The sequence below is a fragment of the Nerophis lumbriciformis genome, linkage group LG01 (assembly GCF_033978685.3).
Source record: "Nerophis lumbriciformis linkage group LG01, RoL_Nlum_v2.1, whole genome shotgun sequence".
In the NCBI taxonomy this organism is placed as follows: domain Eukaryota; kingdom Metazoa; phylum Chordata; class Actinopteri; order Syngnathiformes; family Syngnathidae; genus Nerophis; species Nerophis lumbriciformis.
The window spans coordinates 6,071,746-6,092,692 of record NC_084548.2 but is presented as its reverse complement, the minus strand read 5'-3'; the positions used below and the strand labels follow the sequence as shown (position 1 = coordinate 6,092,692).

Sequence of the window (20,947 nt, the reverse complement as noted above, 5' to 3'; positions counted from 1 at the left end):
GACTCTCACACTATTATGTTAGATCCACTATGGACTGGACTCTCACACTATTATGTTAGATCCACTATGGACTGGACTCTCACACTATTATGTTAGATCCACTATGGACTGGACTCTCACACTATTACCGGTATGTTAGATCCACTATGGACTGGACTCTCACACTATTATGTTAGATCCACCGTGGACTGGACTCTCACACTATTATGTTAGATCCACTATGGACTGGACTCTCACACTATTATGTTAGATCCACTATGGACTGGACTCTCACTATTATGTTAGATCCACTATGGACTGGACTCTCACTATTATGTTAGATTCACTATGGACTGGACTCTCACTATTATGTTAGATCCACTATGGACTGGACTCTCACTATTTTGTTCGATCCACTATGGACCGGACTCACACTATTATGTTAGATCCACTATGGACTGGACTCTCACACTATTATGTTAGATCCACTATGGACTGGACTCTCACACTATTATGTTAGATCCACTATGGACTGGACTCTCACACTATTATGTTAGATCCACTATGGACTGGACTCTCACACTATTATGTTAGATCCACCGTGGACTGGACTCTCACACTATTATGTTAGATCCACTATGGACTGGACTCTCACACTATTATGTTAGATCCACTATGGACTGGACTCTCACACTATTATGTTAGATCCACTATGGACTGGACTCACACTATTATGTTAGATCCACTATGGACTGGACTCTCACACTATTATGTTAGATCCACTATGGACAGGACTCTCACTATTATGTTAGATCCACTGTGGACCGGACTCTCACACTATTATGTTAGATCCACTATGGACTGGACTCTCACACTATTATGTTAGATCCACTATGGACTGGACTCCCACTATTATGTTAGATCCACTATGGACTGGACTCTCACACTATTATGTTAGATCCACTATGGACTGGACTCTCACAATATTATGTTAGATCCACTATAGACTGGACTCACTATTGTTAGATCCACTATGGACTGGACTCTCACACTATTATGTTAGATCCACTATGGACTGGACTCTCACACTATTATGTTAGATCCACTATGGACTGGACTCTCACAATATTATGTTAGATCCACCATGGACTGGACTTTCACACTATTATGTTAGATCCACTATGGACTGGACTCTCACAATATTATGTTAGATCCACTATGGACTGGACTCTCACTATTATGTTAGATCCACTATGGACTGGACTCTCACACTACTATGCTAGATCCACTACAGACTGGACTCTCACAATATTATGTTAGATCCACTATGGACTGGACTCTCACTATTATGTTAGATTCACTATGGACTGGACTCTCACTATTATGTTAGATCCACTATGGACTGGACTCTCACTATTTTGTTCGATCCACTATGGACCGGACTCACACTATTATGTTAGATCCACTATGGACTGGACTCTCACACTATTATGTTAGATCCACTATGGACTGGACTCTCACACTATTATGTTAGATCCACCGTGGACTGGACTCTCACACTATTATGTTAGATCCACTATGGACTGGACTCTCACACTATTATGTTAGATCCACTATGGACTGGACTCTCACACTATTATGTTAGATCCACTATGGACTGGACTCACACTATTATGTTAGATCCACTATGGACTGGACTCTCACACTATTATGTTAGATCCACTATGGACAGGACTCTCACTATTATGTTAGATCCACTGTGGACCGGACTCTCACACTATTATGTTAGATCCACTATGGACTGGACTCTCACACTATTATGTTAGATCCACTATGGACTGGACTCCCACTATTATGTTAGATCCACTATGGACTGGACTCTCACACTATTATGTTAGATCCACTATGGACTGGACTCTCACAATATTATGTTAGATCCACTATAGACTGGACTCACTATTGTTAGATCCACTATGGACTGGACTCTCACACTATTATGTTAGATCCACTATGGACTGGACTCTCACACTATTATGTTAGATCCACTATGGACTGGACTCTCACAATATTATGTTAGATCCACCATGGACTGGACTTTCACACTATTATGTTAGATCCACTATGGACTGGACTCTCACAATATTATGTTAGATCCACTATGGACTGGACTCTCACTATTATGTTAGATCCACTATGGACTGGACTCTCACACTACTATGCTAGATCCACTACAGACTGGACTCTCACAATATTATGTTAGATCCACTATGGACTGGACTCTCACTATTATGTTAGATTCACTATGGACTGGACTCTCACTATTATGTTAGATCCACTATGGACTGGACTCTCACTATTTTGTTCGATCCACTATGGACCGGACTCACACTATTATGTTAGATCCACTATGGACTGGACTCTCACACTATTATGTTAGATCCACTATGAACTGGACTCTCACACTATTATGTTAGATCCACTATGGACTGGACTCTCACACTATTATGTTAGATCCACTATGAACTGGACTCTCACACTATTATGTTAGATCCACTATGGACTGGACTCTCACAATATTATGTTAGATCCACTATGGACTGGACTCTCACACTATTATGTTAGATCCACTATGGACTGGACTCTCACACTATTATGTTAGATCCACTATGGACTGGACTCTCACAATATTATGTTAGATCCACTATGGACTGGACTCTCACACTATTATGTTAGATCCACTATGGATTGGACTCTCACTATTATGTTAGATCCACTATGGACTGGACTCTCACACTATTATGCTAGATCCACTATGGACTGGACTCTCACAATATTATGTTAGATCCAATATGGACTGGACTCTCACACTATTATGTTAGATCCACTATGGACTGGACTCTCACACTGTTATGTTAGATCCACTATGGACTGGACTCTCACACTATTATGTTAGATCCACTATGGACTGGACTCTCACACTATTATGTTAGATCCACTGTGGACTGGACTCTTACACTATTATGTTAGATCCACTATGGACTGAACTCTCACTATTATGTTAGATCCACTATGGACTGGACTCTCACACTATTATGTTAGATCCACTATGGACTGGACTCTCACACTATTATGTTAAATCCACTATGGACTGGACTCTCACACTATTATGTTACAAACCCCGTTTCCATGAGTTGGGAAATTGTGTTAGATGTAAATATAAACGGAATACAATGATTTGCAAATCATTTTCAACCCATATTCAGTGGAATATGCTACAAAGACAACATATTTGATGTTCAAACTGATAAACACTGACGCCCCCTTGCAAGGTATTTCCTGACTTCACGCCTACTTTTCAATCACACCAGCCTGCTCTCTGTTCTCTCCTCAGTGTTGCCGCTTGTTTTGACTTGTGCCGACGCTAAAGGTTTGACAGAAAAATGCGGATCGCACTGTTGGTGTCCGGTTGCCTGTTCGTGTTTGCTGATCTCCAGTCTTCGAATCCTGGGAACTGTTCCCTGACGTGCATTCGCCAGGTAAGCTCCTACACTTTTTTTGGCGCAATTTCCCTTGTAGATGGATGAAGTTTGTCTAAGTCTAAGGATCCAGTGACAACATCAACACAGAAGCTGCTCAGTAACTTTGAGTCAATGGCTGATATAGGTCAACACATTTGTGTGTATAGTCCAACTAAAAAGACACATATATTTGTGTATAGTTGTCTTTATATATGGTGATTTTCTTTTCCATATTAGGACATAAAAATTATAATTCAAAATAAGTTCTTGTTTGGCTAATTGTGTTACTGCTTTAATGACGCGGACCACACAAAATGAGTTTGACACCTGTGCTCTAACTTGTGATTTCTCTTACATCACATTGAAAAGCAGCAGCATCACTCAAAGTTTTAAACCGGCCGCGGCCTTTCTGCAAATTCTGTTTTCAAAAAACACATGTCAATGTTTAAACGTTGTTTCTGGGTTTTTTTCAACTCGGACAAGAGCCGATAGTTGCTAAGAACGGAGTCAAGGGGTCAATGACGTAAGACTTCTTAAAAAGAGGCTGATCTGCCGGCTTGACGTGAGACGGCAGATCAGCAAAAGATTGTAGAGCGCAGGGATGGACCAATAGTGCCATCAAACTTCCTGAACAAAGTTGTGAGCAGGCTGTCATGCCATGCCTCTCGTCCAATCAGAGTAGGTCTGATCATTTCTTTCTTCTGCTCACAACCAATAGGGGGAATATTTATTTTTAGCTGTGATTCCACCACTTAACATGCGCGGCTCCTCCCCTCTGGATGAGGACATGCCATCTTGCTTATTTAATTGTATTTCAATTTTCATGTTGTCATAATGTCGTTGTCTTCTTTTTGGATCTTTGCAGTAATAAAAAGTGTCAGTTGACATTAGCACTACACTTTAGTGATTATTCGCTTATTGTTCATGTATACAAACCCCGTTTCCATATGAGTTGGGAAATTGTGTTCGATGTAAATATAAACGGAATACAATGATTTGCAAATCCTTTTCAACCCATATTCAGTTGAATATGCTACAAAGACAACATATTTGATGTTCAAACTGATAAACATTTGTTTTTTTTTTGCAAATAATCATTAACTTTAGAATTTGATGCCAGCAACACGTGACAAAGAAGTTGGGAAAGGTGGCAATAAATACTGATAAAGTTGAGGAATGCTCATCAAACACTTATTTGGAACATCCCACAGGCGAACAGGCAAATTGGGAACAGGTGGGTGCCATGATTGGGTATAAAAGTAGATTCCATGAAATGCTCAGTCATTCACAAACAAGGATGGGGCGAAGTTCACCACTTTGTCAACAAATGCGTGAGCAAATTGTTGAACAGTTTAAGAAAAACCTTTCTCAACCAGCTATTGCAAGGAATTTAGGGATTTCACCATCTACGGTCCGTAATATCATCAAAGGGTTCAGAGAATCTGGAGAAATCACTGCACGTAAGCAGCTAAGCCCGTGACCTTCGATCCCTCAGGCTGTACTGCATGAACAAGTGACATCAGTGTGTAAAGGATATCACCACGTGGGCTCAGGAACACTTCAGAAACCCACTGTCAGTAACTACAGTTGGTCGCTACATCTGTAAGTGCAAGTTAAAACTCTCCTATGCAAGGCGAAAACCGTTTATCAACAACACCCAGAAACGCCGTCGGCTTCGCTGGGCCTGAGCTCATCTAAGATGGACTGATACAAAGTGGAAAAGTGTTCTGTGGTCTGACGAGTCCACATTTCCAAATTGTTTTTGGAAACTGTGGACGTCGTGTCCTCCGGACCAAAGAGGAAAAGAACCATCCGGATTGTTATAGGCGCAAAGTTGAAAAGCCAACATCTGTGATGGTATGGGGGTCTATTAGTGCCCAAGACATGGGTAACTTACACATCTGTGAAGGTGCCATTAATGTTGAAAGGTACATACAGGTTTTGGATCAACATATGTTGCCATCCAAGCAACGTTATCATGGACGCCCCTGCTTATTTCAGCAAGACAATGCCAAGCCACGTGTTACATCAACGTGGCTTCATAGTAAAAGAGTGCGGGTACTAGACTGGCCTGGCTGTAGTCCAGACCTGTCTCCCATTGAAAATGTGTGGCGCATTATGAAGCCTAAAATATCACAACGGAGACCCCCGGACTGTTGAACAACTTAAGCTGTACATCAAGCAAGAATGGGAAAGAATTTGCAAATCATTGTATTCCGTTTATATTTACATCTAACACAATTTCCCAACTCATATGGAAACGGGGTTTGTATACAAACCTCCGTCAAGGTTAGTTTATGCTGTTTAACGTCTTATAAACTCTATCGCAGTAGTGTCAAACTTGTTTTCATTGAGGGCCACATCGCAGTTTTGGTCGCCCTCAGAGGTCCGCTTTTAACAATGAGTAATATATGAATATACATGCGTATATATAATACATTAACAATATATTTTTTTACATAAGCTGCAAAAAAAATGTTGAAATTTTACTTTAAAAACTGGAACCTCAGTGACCAGAGTTTTTCAGTAAAAGCAGTGGTTTTTTTTTACAATATATACATTTTTTTTATAAATGGAATGGAATGGAAAAACAATACCACTATTGTTAGTGGTAAAATTCAAGCAACAGAGCTGCCAGGGTTTTTTTTGTTTTTACCGTAAAATCTTGTTTAGGTGTTTTTTGTTTGTTTGTTTTTTAAGGTTTTAGTGTCTTACTGAATATGGAAAAAAACAGTACCAAAGTTGATTTTACGGTAAAAACCTCAGTCGGCGGAATTCAACCGATTTTGTCAATTTTACAGTCTACAATTTGATTGATCATTTGTTTTGAAATCACAAGTCAAGCAGATATTTAAGTACAGTATTTATCTTTTATTTTAACAAAAAATATTTTTGGAATACATGATGATATAATATTTTGATTTTGATAATATTGAATTTGAAAAGATATGCAATTGCATGCAGTACATGATTTTTAATGTCAAAAGGGAAAAGATTAAGCATTTTATTAACGCATTATATTTCCAGGCTTTCGCGGGCCACATATAAAGTTAAAAAGTTAAAGTACCAATGATTGTCACACACACACTAGGTGTGGCGAAATTATTCTCTGCATTTGACCCATCACCCTTGATCACCCCCTGGGAGGTGAGGGGAGCAGTGGGCAGCAGCGGTGGCTGCGCCCGGGAATCATTTTGGTGATTTAACCCCCAATTCCAACCCTTGATGCTGAGTGCCAAGCAGGGAGGTAATGGGTCCCATTTTTATAGTCTTTGGTATGACTCGGCCGGGATTTGAACTCCCAACCTACCGATCTCAGGACGGACACTCTAACCACTAGGCCAGATTTGGCCCAGATTTGGCCCCCGGGCCTTGAGTTTGACACCAGTGCTCTATCGCGATAGCTTATAGTTACTGTTTGGTTTGAGAAAATATCCGCTGGCTTCAAATCAAATAATTGTGCTTTGTTTTAGTTAGTTAGATGACACAAATACATCATTTACACACACAAAAGAAAATATTTTACGCAAATACTCTTGTCTTGTTCACTCTTACACATTTTAAAAAGGGGCTCGGTCTTTGTATACAGGAGGACATTAAAGATATAGAAGTAGTCCAAAGACAAGCCTCATGTCTAGCCTAATCTTGAAAGTATTTCTGCCACCTACAGGGAGGACCAGGATGTCACTATTGCCGGATAAGCAACGATGAAGTGGACCAAGTGCTGGGCTTGAAGTATAGAAGTACTTTGGGAAGTGAGTGGAATCCTTACTGCCTTTCTATCAGAATTTAAAAAAAAAAAAAAAAAGGATGTGGTGGGGTGCACTTTGAAATATTTTGAGCGTTAAAGATCCTCCCTTTCAAATAGTAGTCGATACCAGACTGATACTTTTGTACTTGAAATGTCATCATCATTGAATCATTTTATATATGAAGTGGGTATGGAATGTATTCAGACCCTTTTTTTATGTTTCACTCGTTGCTTCATTGCAGCCATCCATCCATCCATCCATCCATCTTCTTCCGCTTTTTTTTTTATCCGAGGTCGGGTCGCTGGGGCAGCAGCCTAAGCAGGGAAGCCCAGACTTCCCTCTCCCCAGCTACTTGGTCCAGCTCCTTCCGGGGGATCCCAAGGCGTTCCCAGGCCAGCCGGGAGACATAGTCTTCCCAACGTGTCCTGGGTCTTCCCTGTGGCCTCCTACCGGTCGGACGTGCCCTAAACACCTCCCTACGGAGGCATCCTGACCAGATGCCTGAACCACCTCATCTGGCTCCTCTCCATGTGGAGGAGCAGTGACTTTAGTTTGAGCTCCACCCGGATGACAGAGCTTCTCACCCTATCTCTAAGGGAGAGCCCCGCCACCCGGCTGAGGAAGCTCATTTCGGCTGCTTGTACCGTGATCTTGTCCTTTCGGTTCTTACCTCAAAGCTCATGACCATAGGTGAGGATGGGAACGTAGATCGACCGGTAAATTGAGAGCTTTGCCTTCCGGCTCAGCTCCTTCTTCACCACAACGGATCGATACAGCGTCCGCATTACTGAAGACGCCGCACCGATCCGCCTGTTGATCTCACGATCCACTCTTCCCCTACTCGTGAACAAGACTCCGAGGTACTTGAGCTCCTCCACTTGGGGCAAGATCTCCTCCCCAACCCGGAGATGGCACTCCACCCTTTTCTGGGCGAGAACCATGAACTCGGACTTGGAGGTGCTGATTCCCATCCAAGTCGCTTCACACTCGGCTGCAAACCGATCCAGTGAGAGCTGAAGATCGTGACCAGATGAAGCCATCAGGACCACATCATCTGCAAAAAGCAGAGACCTAATCCTGCAGCCACCAAACCAGATCCCCTCAACGCCCTGACTGCGCCTAGAAATTCTGTCCTTAAAAGTTATGAACAGAATTGGTGACGAAGGGCAGCCTCACTGGAAACGTGTCCGACTTACTGCCGGCAATACGGACAAAGCTCTGACACTGATCATACAGGGAGCGGACCGCCACAATCAGACAGTCCGTTACCCCATACTCTCTGAGCATTCCCCACAGGACTTCCCGGGGTACATGGTCGAACGCCTTCTCCAAGTCCACAAAGCACATGTAGACTGGTTGGGCAAACTCCCATGCACCCTCAAGGACCCTGCCAAGAGTATAGTGCTGGTCCACAGTTCCACGACCAGGACGAAAACCACACAGTTCCTCCTGAATCCGAGGTTCGACTATCCAGCGTAGCCTCCACTCCAGTACACCTGAATAGACCTTACCGGGAAGGCTGGGGAGTGTGATCCCACGATTGTTGGAACACACACTTCGGTTCCCTTTCTTAAAGAGAGGAACCACCACCCCGGTCTGCTAATCTGCAGCCATTTGCTAAAATCAAAAATCATTAATGTACACTAAGCATCCCATCTTGACAGAAATGTAGAAATGATTGCAAATGTATTAAAAAATAAAAAATAAAAACAAACGTGGTATTTAGACCCTTTGCTCAGTATTTAGTGGAAGCACCCTGTTGAGCGAGTATTCTTCCTTGCAGAGCCTCTCCAGTTCTGTCAGGTGGGATGGTGAACGTTGGTGGACAGCCATTTTCAGGTCTCTCCAGAGATTGTCAATTGGGTTTAAGTCAGGGCTTTGGCTGGAATGGTCACCAAGTTGTTCTAAGGGCTGAGCACTGTGGAAGAGGTTGTCTTCCAGGATAGCTCCGATTTTGGCAGCAATGATCTTTTTTTCCAATTGCAACCAGTCATTCTGTCCTGGCAGCTGAAAAACATCCCCGTAGCATGATGCTACCACCACCATCTTTCACTGTTGTTGGATTGTATTGGACAGATCATGAGCTGTGCCTAGTTTTCTCCTCGCATACCATTAAGCAAAAAAGTTGGATCTTGTTCTCATCAGGATAATCTTAAAATTATTTAATGGTTATGACATTTCAAGTAAAAAGTTTAAGCCTGGTATCGACTATTAGGAAGCTCACATCCGCCTCGCGATGCTAACACCAGTCTAACATATGTCAACATATCAAGATTCAAGATTCAAGATGCTTTATTATTGTCCATTCTTTAACCTGTACAAGACACATAAGAACTGAAATAAAATGTTCGGCACTGTCCCACTAAGAGCAGACATACGTTACAAGGGGACAAGACGGGACCGCCAACGGATCAGCCACTTACAGCGCTCCTTAAAAAAGGTGGGAAAAAGGTGATATTGGGAAAGGGGGGAAGAGTAAAAAAAGTATCAGTCTAAGGCTGGACCCTCGGGAGGGGTCCAGACTGAGTCCAAGGAAAAAACCTCACATAACATAGCACACATAAACATGATACATATAATCACAACAACTCGCAACAGGGAGGGATTTGGGGCCCTGGAGGCCGGCTGCCGCTATAAAGCGCTACTCAGCCGTCCACAACCCCGAAGAGGAATTAAGCAGTGGTGAAGGTGTTGACTGGGGGAGGGGCGGGTGCGTGCATGTATGCCCAATTAACTTGGGTGAGATGTTGAAATGTTTTTGTGGACTGGGGCCGATCTCAAAGTTCGACACCAGGTGTTATTGGAAAAAAAAGAAGGTCAAAAGCGTCCATCGTTGAGGAGTCCTCGGGGGAGTTTTTCAGAACAGCCTGTTCCTGATAGCGTCAAGGCCATTTGACGGAGTCAAATCGTAGATTAGGATGTTGTTTTCTTCAAGCAGTCAAAACAATGACATTCCTGCTCTGTGTCCGTGCTAGTTCTCTCAAATTTAATTTAATTCTTCCTTCTTAGCAAGCTTCACCATGATGAGATCCATTTTGCGATTCAAATCAGAAATCGCCACAGTCTGTGTTCCCACAGCCCGACCCAATCCTTCCATTGCGATGAACAGCCGGTGGGCTCCTTGAGTGGCTGCCATCGTCTTCTGAATTTGACGATACACCAGAGCAATGCCCAGCCCAATCAGCAGGTGCCCCGCGATCACGGTTCCAAATAGGTAGATGTCTTCCACGTCCTCGATGGAAAGGACTGAGAGGCACATGATTCTCCATTTATCCCAGGAGTCTCTCACGTACCCCGCAGCAATGGTTCCGTCAGGGCAGCCAGGCTCCCCCGAACCTCTTTTCCTTGTCGAAAAGACTTTGTCAATTGCGTCGAGAGTCCAGCTGATCATATTCATGTTTGATGTTTAGATTTGAGGAAAGCGCAAAGAAAGAGGCATATGCTCAGATCCATCCATCCATTTCCTACCGCTTTGGGGATATCAGTACATGATATCCACATCAAAGCTTTGTGTTAATAGTGATGAAGGAAATTAGGGTTAGTATCTATTATTAATCTACATTCAAATAACAATGAATTAAATGTATTTGTAAAATATGTAAAAACTAAATGTTTTAATAGTTGAAAATGTCATAAAAAGAAAACCTTCTTTTTTTTTTCCTCCTCAGGTTGTACTCCTTGGCCATGCCTTCAACTGCTGGCAGAAGAGGACCCTGTAATGTGTCAACACTTCGTTCCAGCACCGCACGACATCAAGATTGAGTTTGTATCCAGCACAGACCTTCATTCGGATGCTGTGGTGATCTCCTGGAGGCCCAGTGAACATGGTGTGTTGATCTGAATCCTACATAAACTTTACACATGGCATTCTATATTTTTATAGCCACGTTCCGTAGATCACGTCTATAGCGCCGCCTTTGAAATTTGATGAAATTAGCCCCACCTACCAGTTTCTCGTGTCAACACAAAAACGATGACAGGACTCACAAAAAAAGTCTCAGGAACCTATACCTGAAAACAAACAGGAAGTCGGCCATCTTGGGTTTCGTCTTTCATTTTTCGCAAAAAAAAAACAGGGATCGGAACTACACATTGAGGTGTTGATAAACTGCCAACAATTTTATACCTACGCCGAAAGATGTGGGTGTGACATGGCGCCAAACATTGCTCCATTGATTCGCCACAAAATGCCAAACGTTAATATCTCGGCTCTACGACTTCAGATCTTGATCTTATTTGGTGGAAATGATGATGATGACACCCTGAAGTGCCCAATGGCTACTGTTGCATCTGACCAGTCTTCTCTCCCAGGGAATTAAAGTCACTGGTCAATCCCAAGTTCTTTCATATGACATATATGCAGAGTAAGAAGGACCATCAAGACAGAATAGGAATATTAACAAGTTTTACTGAAGCTTCAGGAGACCAGCCCACACCAATACATTCATATCAGCTTCTCGAATTGGTCTAACATTCAAACAGAAGAGACAACTTCTTGCATACCAAGAAAGTCCCACCCCCCTCTCGAGAAAGGAATACAGGCTCATTGTTCTACTACAGATAAAATATAAGGTAGTACTCAAACTCCTACATTGCAAGCCTTCAAGGTAACACACACAGTTTACTTGCGGACATAAAATAAAAAGAGTACAAATGGAAAAACACTAGCTAATTTAAACATGACTATGAATAAAGAAAGAACTCTTAAACATATGTGCATTCTCCACACTACCTACTCGTAATGGGTGGAGCCTAACGATGAAAACTGCCCCACGCCATCACCAATCTGTCATTTCTGCACTTTAGCTGATGAGAGACGTACACTAAACTGATGGGTGATGATAAATTGCTAAAAATGTTTTGCAAATTACAGGATGTGGGTGTGGAGTGCCGCCAAACTTTGATTTGGTGGTTCGCCACAAAACACGAAACAAGTTCAGATCTTGATCCTAATTGCTACAAACGATGACTGTCTGAAGTGAATTTATTTAATTAGAATTTAATCTAATTAATTTATTTTATTTTATGATCAAGTGCCGTGTGGGTCAGTACCTGCTCGTGGTCTTCTTTAGTGGGCGGAGCCTGGTGGCGAATACCGCTCCAAAGCTTCCCGAATCAAACTGGTCTTACATCACTATGTAGAATCAGACACAGGTATTAAACTAAAGGGCGATAACACGTTAAACACATTAAACGCATTACAAACGCAGTTGCACAAGTTCAGATCTTGATCCTAATTGAAGTGCTAGATGGGTCAGTACCTGGTCATAGCATTTTGAAGTGGGCGGAGCCATCCATCCATCTTCTTCCGCTTATCCGAGGTCGGGTCGCAGGGGCAGCAGCCTAAGCAGGGAAGCCCAGATTTCCCTCTCCCCAGCCACTTCGTCCAGCTCCTCTCGGGGGATCCCGAGGCGTTCCCAGGCCAGCCGGGAGAAATCGTCTTTCCGACGTGTCCTGGGTCTTCCTCGTGGCCTCCTACTGGTCGGACGTGCCCGAAACACCTCCCTAGGGAGGCGCTCGGGTGGCATCCTGACCAGATGCTCGAACCACCTCATCTGGATCCTCTCCATGTGGAGGAGCAGCGGCTTTAGTCTGAGTTCCTCCCGGATGGCAGAGCTTCTCACCCTATCTCTAAGGGAGAGCCCCGCCACCCGGCGGAGGAAACTCATTTCGGCCGCTTGTGCCCGTGATCTTGTCCTTTCGGTCATAACCCAAAGCTCATGACCATAGGTGAGGATGGGAACGTAGATCGAGCGGTAAATTGAGAGCTTTGCCTTCCGGCTCAGCTCCTTCTTCACCACAACAGATCGATACAGCGTCCGCATTACTGAAGCCTGTCGATCTTACAATCCACTCTTCCCTCACTCGTGAACAAGACTCCCAGGTACTTGAACTCCTCCATTTAGGGCAGGGCACTTGGGGAGGTGGGGGAAGCCTGGCTGCTAAACCTGCCCCATGCCATCACCAATCAAACTGTCAATACGGCACTTTTAATGATCGGATGGGAAGTGAGAAGGTAATTATGTTTATATAGCACTTTTCTCTAGAGACTCAAAGCGCTTTACATAGTGAAACTCATTATCTAAACGACCATTGCCCCCTTGTGGTGGAAAATTATTGCAGTCATAACTTCCTTCGACATGCACCGATCTTCCTCAAAATTTTGATGGCGGGTGAAGGTGTCGGGTGGGATGCAACTGCATTAATGCAGTGGCGCCATTGTCGCCCTCTTGTGGTGTAAAATGATAAAAGTTAGAAATTTCTAACACATGCTCCAATCTGCCTGAAATTTTTGATGGTGGGTCGGGGCGTTGGGTGGGACGCAACTGCATGACTACTGCGCCACCATTATCGCCCCCCTTGTGGGGAAAATGATAAAAGTCAGAACTTTCTAACACATGCTCCAATCTTCTTGAAATTTTTGATGGTGGGTCGGGGGGTTGGGTGGGACGCAACTGCATGACTACGGCGCCACCATTTTCGCCCCCTTGTGGGGAAAAACTATAAAAGTAATAACTTCCTTATATAATTTTATTCTCCGATCTTTGGTGGTGCGTCGGGTTGGAACACAACTGCATGCCATTATCCCCCCCTTGTGGTGGAAAATGATAACAGTCATAACTTCCTTCGACATGCTCCGATCTTTCTCAAAATTTCGATGGCGGGTGAAGGTGTCGGGTGGATGCAACTGCATTCATGCAGTGGCGCCATTGTCGCCCTCTTGTGGTGTAAAATGATAAAAGTCAGAACTTTCTAAAACATGCTCCAATCTTCCTGAAATTTTTGATGGTGGGTCAGGGCGTTGGGTGGGATGCAACTGCATGACTACTGCGCCACCGTTATCGCCTCCTTGTGGGGAAAAACTATAAAAGTTATAACTTCCTTATTTAATTTTATTCTCCGATCTTTGCTTGTGCGTCGGGTTGGAACACAACTGCATGCCATTATCGCCCCCTTGTGGTGGAAAATTATTGCAGTCATAACTTCCTTCGACATGCACCGATCTTCCTCAAAATTTCGATGGCGGGTGAAGGTGTCGGGTGGGATGCAACTCCATTAATGCAGTGGCGCCATTGTCGCCCTCTTGTGGTGTAAAATGATAAAAGTCAGAACTTTCTAACACATGCTCCAATCTTCCTGAAATTGTTGATGGTGGGTCGGGGCGTTGGGTGGGACGCAACTGCATGACTACTGCCCCACCATTTTCGCCCCCTTGTGGGGAAAAACTATAAAAGTAATAACTTCCTTATATAATTTTATTCTCTGATCTTTGCTGGTGGGTCGGGTTGGAACACAACTGCATGCCATTATCGCCCCCCTTGTGGTGGAAAATTATAACAGTCATAACTTCCTTCGACGTGCTCCGATCTTCCTCAAAATTTCGATGGTGGGTGAAGGTGTCGGGTGGGATGCAACTGCATTAATGCAGTGGCTTCATTGTCGCCCTCTTGTCGTGTAAAATGATAAAAGTCAGAACTTTCTAAAACATGCTCCAATCTTCCTGAAATTTTTGATGGTGGGTCGGGGCGTTGGGTGGGACGCAACTGCATGACTACTGCACCACCATTTTCGCCCCCTTGTGGGGAAAAACTATAAAAGTAATAACTTCCTTATATAATTTTATTCTCTGATCTTTGCTGGTGCGTCGGGTTGGAACACAACTGCATGCCATTATCGCCCTCTTGTGGTGGAAAATTATTGCAGTCATAACTTCCTTCGACATGCACCGATCTTCCTCAAAATTTTGATGGCGGGTGAAGGTGTCGGCTGGGATGCAACTGCATTAGTGCAGTGGCGCCATTGTCGCCCTCTTGTGGTGTAAAATGATAAAAGTCAGAACTTTCTAACACATGCTCCAATCTTCCTGAAATTTTTGATGGTGGGTCGGGGCATTGGGTGGGATGCAACTGCATGACTACTGCCCCACCATTATCACCCCCTTGTGGGGAAAAACTATAAAAGTTATAGCTTCCTTATTTAATTTTATTCTCCGATCTTTGCTGGTGCGTCGGGTTGGAACACGACTGCATGCCATTATCGCCCCCTTGTGGTGGAAAATGATTGCAGTCAAAACTTCTTTCGACATGCACCGATTTTCCTGAAACTTTGGATCTCGGGACTTAACTGAATGACTACTGTGGCACCAATATCGCAACAGTCATAACTTCCTTACACATACTCTAATCTTCCTGAAATGGGAAATTGGTGGTGGATCAGGGCATCAGGAAGGACGTGACCGCGTGCGTCATGCATGCCCGCCAACTTTCGTGAACCCCTGCGGTGCAAGTGGGTTGAGGGCCCGTTTAACGCTGTTCACGGTTTAACTAATTTAGTTTTTTCCCCATGGTGTTGATGAATGATCATGTATTTGTAGTTATTGTTTTCCTTTTCTGCAGGTATCAAATTCTTGCGAGGCTTCCAAGTGTCCTTGCAGTCCTTAAGAAGGTCCGATCTTGCCTGTCATCTTTTTCTCTTTCAGCAAAACCTCACAGTCCCAACTTCATACGCTCAAAAGGTATTTTTGTGTTGGTTAAACTTGGAAGAAACTATTTACAAATGCTTTATTCATTCCGTGCGTCTGCAATCCGATTCAGGTGTCCGTATCTCAATGTGTGTTTGTAATCAGATCAGCGTGTGCCTGTCTTGATTTGTCTGTCCAATTTGTGTGTGTGTAAAAAAATATATACATATCAGTATTTTGAGTTTGTTTGTGTAAAAAAAAAAAAAAAATGTGTCTTGTGTATTCAGATTCATGTGACGTAGGAACCCCTGATTGGCTGTATTTTTACACGTGACTTTGCAACACTTCTGCCGTGTAAGACTTAGGTGTTCGTGTCAAAAGACGTGTCTGTCCGCAATTTCACTTTTTCTTTACCTATACTCACCACTACTCGGCGCCTTGCACCCACTCATGTCTGGCAACTTTTTATGGCAATAGAGGAGACAATGAAATGGTAAGAAATAACAGTAGGGAAGAAATGTGTGAATTGCACATTATCTCGAGATGTTTGGCAGCTAGTTTAGCCTTCTACTATAAGACAATAGCATCGCCGTCCTCGGGCAAAATAAAGAAGGATTTTCCTAAAAAAGCTACCCTTTCGTCCACCGGGTTGAACTCCAACGTGCAGGCTCTGAGCCGGGGGGCAACAAGAATTGCCACCCCAGCCCGTCGCCTCTCACTGCCGGCAACGCCAGAGTGGAAGAGAGTCCAGCCCCTCTCGAGAGAACTGGTTCCAGAGCCCTTGCTGTGCGTCGAAGTGAGTCCGACTATATCTAGCCGGAACTTCTCGACCTCGCGCACTAGCTCAGGCTCCTTCCCCCCCAGCGAGGTGACGTTCCACGTCCCAAGAGCTAGCTTCTGTAGCCGAGGATCGGACCGCCAAGTGCCCTGCCTTTGGCTGCCGCCCAGCTCACACTGCACCCGACCTCTATGACCCCTGCTATGGGTGGTGAGCCCTTTGGAGGGGGGACCCATGTTGCCTCTTCGGGCTGTGCCCGGCCGGGCCCCATGGGGACAGGCCCGGCCACCAGGCGCTCGCCATCGTGCTCCGCCTCCGGGCCTGGCTCCAGAGGGGGGCCCCGGTGACCCGCGTCCGGGCGAGGGAAATCTGGGTCCTTTATTTTTATTCTTCATGGAGGTCTTCGAGCTGCTCTTTGTCTGATCCCTCACCTTGGACCAGTTTGTCTTGGGAGACCCAACCAGGGGGCATAAAGCCCCCGGACAACATAGCTCCTAGGATCATTGGGACACGCAAACTCCTCTACCACGGTGGATCAGCGTCAACTGTGTTTGGCAATGGACTAGTTAGTAATATAATCCGTTATTACGTTCTCGATGTAGCTCGTAGGGTGAACCTCTGTTGTTTACAAGTGTTCTAAGCAGCAGTAGTGAAAGTATTAACATGATATAGAATAGAAAAACATTTAACTGTCAATAAAGAGAGAAAGACTTGATAGAAGTTTAACCTTAGCTAGGGCATCACGGCGGAAATTTCCGACCGGACTTCCTAACTTTCTGTCCGCGGCGTTGACTCCTCCCTCCTTGAGCCGACAACAAACCACTGTGTGTCGCTGGTCTCGTTATATCATCTGTGATGTTTTGTTGTCGTGAAAGTCAAGTACAAATTAGATGGCTGGTGGCTATCACCGGTGTACATATTCCATTTGGTTTTAGCTAGAGATGTCCGATAATATCGGACTGCCAATATTATCGGCCGATAAATGCTTTAATATGTAATATCTGAAATTATCGGTATCGGTTTCAAAATTATCGGTATCTGTTTCAAAAAGTAAAATTTATGACTTCTAAACGCCGCTGTGTACACGGACGTAGGGAGAAGTACAGAGCGCCAATAAACCTTAAAGGCACTGCCTTTGCGTGCCGGCCCAATCACATGATATCTACGGCTTTTCACACACACAAGTGAATGCAATCATACTTGGTCAACAGCCATACAGGTCACACTGAGGGTGGCCTTACAAACAACTTTAACACTGTTACAAATATGCGCCACACTGTGAACCCACACCAAACAAGAATGACAAACACATTTCGGGAGAACATCCGCACCGTAACACAACATAAACACAACAGAACAAATACCCAGAACCCCTTGCAGCACTAAGTCTTCCGGGACGCTACAATATACACCCCCTGCTACCCCTTACCTGAAAATCCCAACCCCCTCAACCCCGCTCACCTCAACCTCCTCATGCTCTCTCAGGGAGAGCATGTCCCAAATTCCAAGCTGCTGTTTTGAGGCATGAAAAAAAAAATAATGCACTTTGTGACTTCAATAATAAATATGGCAGTGCAGTTCCATAACTTGAGTTGATTTATTTTGGAAAACCTTGTTACATTGTTTAATGCATCCAGCGGGGCATCACAACAAAATTAGGCATAATAATGTGTTAATTCCACGACTGTATATATCGGTATGGGTTGATATCGGAATCGGTAATTAAGAGTTGGACAATATCGGGATATCGGCAAAAAAGCAATTATCGGACATCTCTACTAATAACGGATTATATCACTAACTGGTCCATTGCCAAACACAGTAGGTACTGATCCAATTAAAGTTGTTTTTAGGTAAATCATTCTTTATTTTGCCAGAGGAAAGTGAAGCTATTTTACAGTAGAAGGCTAAGCTGGCTACAAAACAACTCAAGCTAACATATCATTCACACATCTCTTACTAAGTTTCATTGTCTCCTCCAGAGCCATACTGTAAATAGTCACCAAGCCCGCCATTTAAAGTAGTTTTTCAGAAAATCCAGCTTTTTTGTGAAAGTTTGTGGGTGAAGCGAGACTCTTCTTTGCACACACTCGAGGTAACGTCTTCACAGTTGAAGGCACATTGCCACGAATCATAAAAGTTAAAAGTGCGGCACTTGTCACTGAACGTTTGTGTAGTGACATGTGCTGATTGAAGCAACAAAACAACGATGCATTTGTCGTCATTGGGTTTCATCGTTGAGATGAAAGCCAGATTTACATCCATTTAAATCGGCTGACTGGCGCAAGGATGTTTTTCGGGTAAATTTCTACCGTATATGGATAACCCGCTGACGTCACGTCAAGATTTGTTAGTGTATGACACGCTGCGATATGTTAATTTGATATTTTATTGGACAACATATACACTGATGTATTACTGTATAGGGTTGAAATGAAATGACTCACACAGGGATTTGTCCTGTTACAGGTGTACAAGTCGGACGTTTTCTCGGGCCTCTCTCTTGGCTCCAAATATGCTGTGACCGTCATGGCCCTGCCTGTGCCTCAGGAGTGGGAGAAGTACTATCACAGCAAGATCTTCTCCACACGCTGTAAGTCGCATCATTTTACAAACACATAATACTGCAACTGCCATATTACCGCTTTTAAGTTTTATTTGGCCCAAATTTATTGTGAACCCAAAGTTGGCAAGTTGTGTAAATGGTAAATAAAAACAGAATACAATGATTTGCAAATCCTTTTCAACTTATATTCAATTGAATAGACTGCAAAGACAAGATATTTAATGTTCGAACTGTAAATGTTTTTATTTTTTTTTGCAAATAATCATTAACTTAGAATTTAAAAGCAATATACAGCTTAAGTTGTTCAACAGTCCGGGGGTCTCCGTTGTGGTATTTTACGCCTCATAATGCGCCCCACATTTTCAATGGGAGACAGGTCTGGACTACATACAGGCCAGTCTAGTACCAGCACTCTTTTACTACGAAGCCACGTTGTTGTAACACGTGCAGAATGTGGCTTGGCTTCTGTTAGAATACTTTTATCTAAGTTATCACAAAAACTTTGTGTTGAAATGAGTTCCCAGCGAGAAGACCAAAAGCTGTCTTTGAAACCTACCAAGAAGGCTTGTAAAACTCCACTGTGTAGGGGGGGAAGCAACATGAAGGTGTTCTGTTTTCTTTCATGTATTGTAATCAACAGAAAAATATTGTTTTAACTCAAGGACTACAAAGCGGAGAGAAGGCAGGATCTGCCCAAGTTCCAGACGACCTCTTTTTGAACCTCCTTTTTCAACTGTTTTACGAACCTCTTTTTGAACTCTTTTACGACCTTTTCTGTGAACTGTTTACGACCTCTTCTTTTGAACTGTTGTAATCAAAGGCGATGGCTGTTTACGACCTCGTCCCTTAGGAGCAGCTGTTGTTATGTGGTCAGAGAAAGTCCAAATAAAGGAGGAGTACAATCTTTTCGCCAGAGTAATGACACTGTACAAGGGTACAGACGTCCAAGCGTCTCTCCTCAAATTGAGCCAAAATTTAATTATGTCTCTGTTTAATTCTTTGCTTCTTGTCTTGTTTAATAGATGTCATCAGTGTTTGAACCTGGCAGCATCGTCTTGCTGAAATAAGCAGGGGCGTCCACGAAAAACACGTTGCTTGGATGGTCTTTGCAGTCTATTCAATTGAATATACCGTATTTTTTGGAGTATAAGTCGCACCGGAGTATAAGTCGCACCTGCCAAAAATGCATAATAAAGAAGGAAAAAAACATATATAAGTCGCACTGGAGCCCGACCAAACTATGAAAAAAAACTGCGACTTCTAGTCCGAAAAATACGGTAAGTTGAAAAGGATTTGCAAATCATTGTATTCTGTTTTTATTTACCATTTACACAACGTGCCAACTTCACTGGTTTTTGGGTTTTGTACAATCGTACGGCATTGTAATAAATAATATCAACTTATTTCATAAAGGTAGGCCCCCTGACAAATAGTTTAAATCACACACTTGTGCAGGAAGTTGTTGCTAGGTAGAATTCTTATTAGGACTTGTAGGATCCAGGAATGTGTAAATGACGTCAGGTGGTGTGTTTCTTGGTGTGTATCCACAGACAAAAGTATGTGTCACATAGTATTAGAAGCAGGCACTATAAAATGGGCGTTGTTACCTGCATGTTGCGTGGCGAGAGGAGAAAGTTGAGCTGAGTGACCCTCATTTTTGTTGGCTGCTGCTAGACGCTATATTGCATGATTTATAAGAGACTTTGGACGCTTCATTGAGAGCTTTGAACACTTTAACGGACACACGAAGCAAGTTTCTTTTCATACATTCTGCTACATCCGATGCTTTACTGGCAAAACAAGAAGCGCGTCAGACAAATACTAAACCCCGCTTTTTACTTTGAAGCAACAGGCCAGAGTTGTGACAGATTTAATGGATAACTGCAACACAGG

At 43.4% G+C, this 20,947-nt stretch overlaps 1 protein-coding gene across 1 annotated transcript in view; it reads left to right on the top strand.

The window, feature by feature from the left end:
* LOC133612727 (interleukin-17 receptor D-like) overlaps positions 1-20,947 on the top strand; it is a 35,549-nt gene that overhangs the window by 5,900 nt on the left and 8,702 nt on the right. Inside the window, exons 2-6 of the mRNA XM_061970394.1 lie at positions 3,371-3,515; positions 7,168-7,252; positions 10,918-11,076; positions 15,646-15,764; positions 18,958-19,081. Coding sequence (XP_061826378.1) covers positions 3,420-3,515; positions 7,168-7,252; positions 10,918-11,076; positions 15,646-15,764; positions 18,958-19,081 — 583 coding nt within the window. The 5' untranslated portion in view covers positions 3,371-3,419. The remainder of the gene's footprint in view (positions 1-3,370; positions 3,516-7,167; positions 7,253-10,917; positions 11,077-15,645; positions 15,765-18,957; positions 19,082-20,947) is intronic.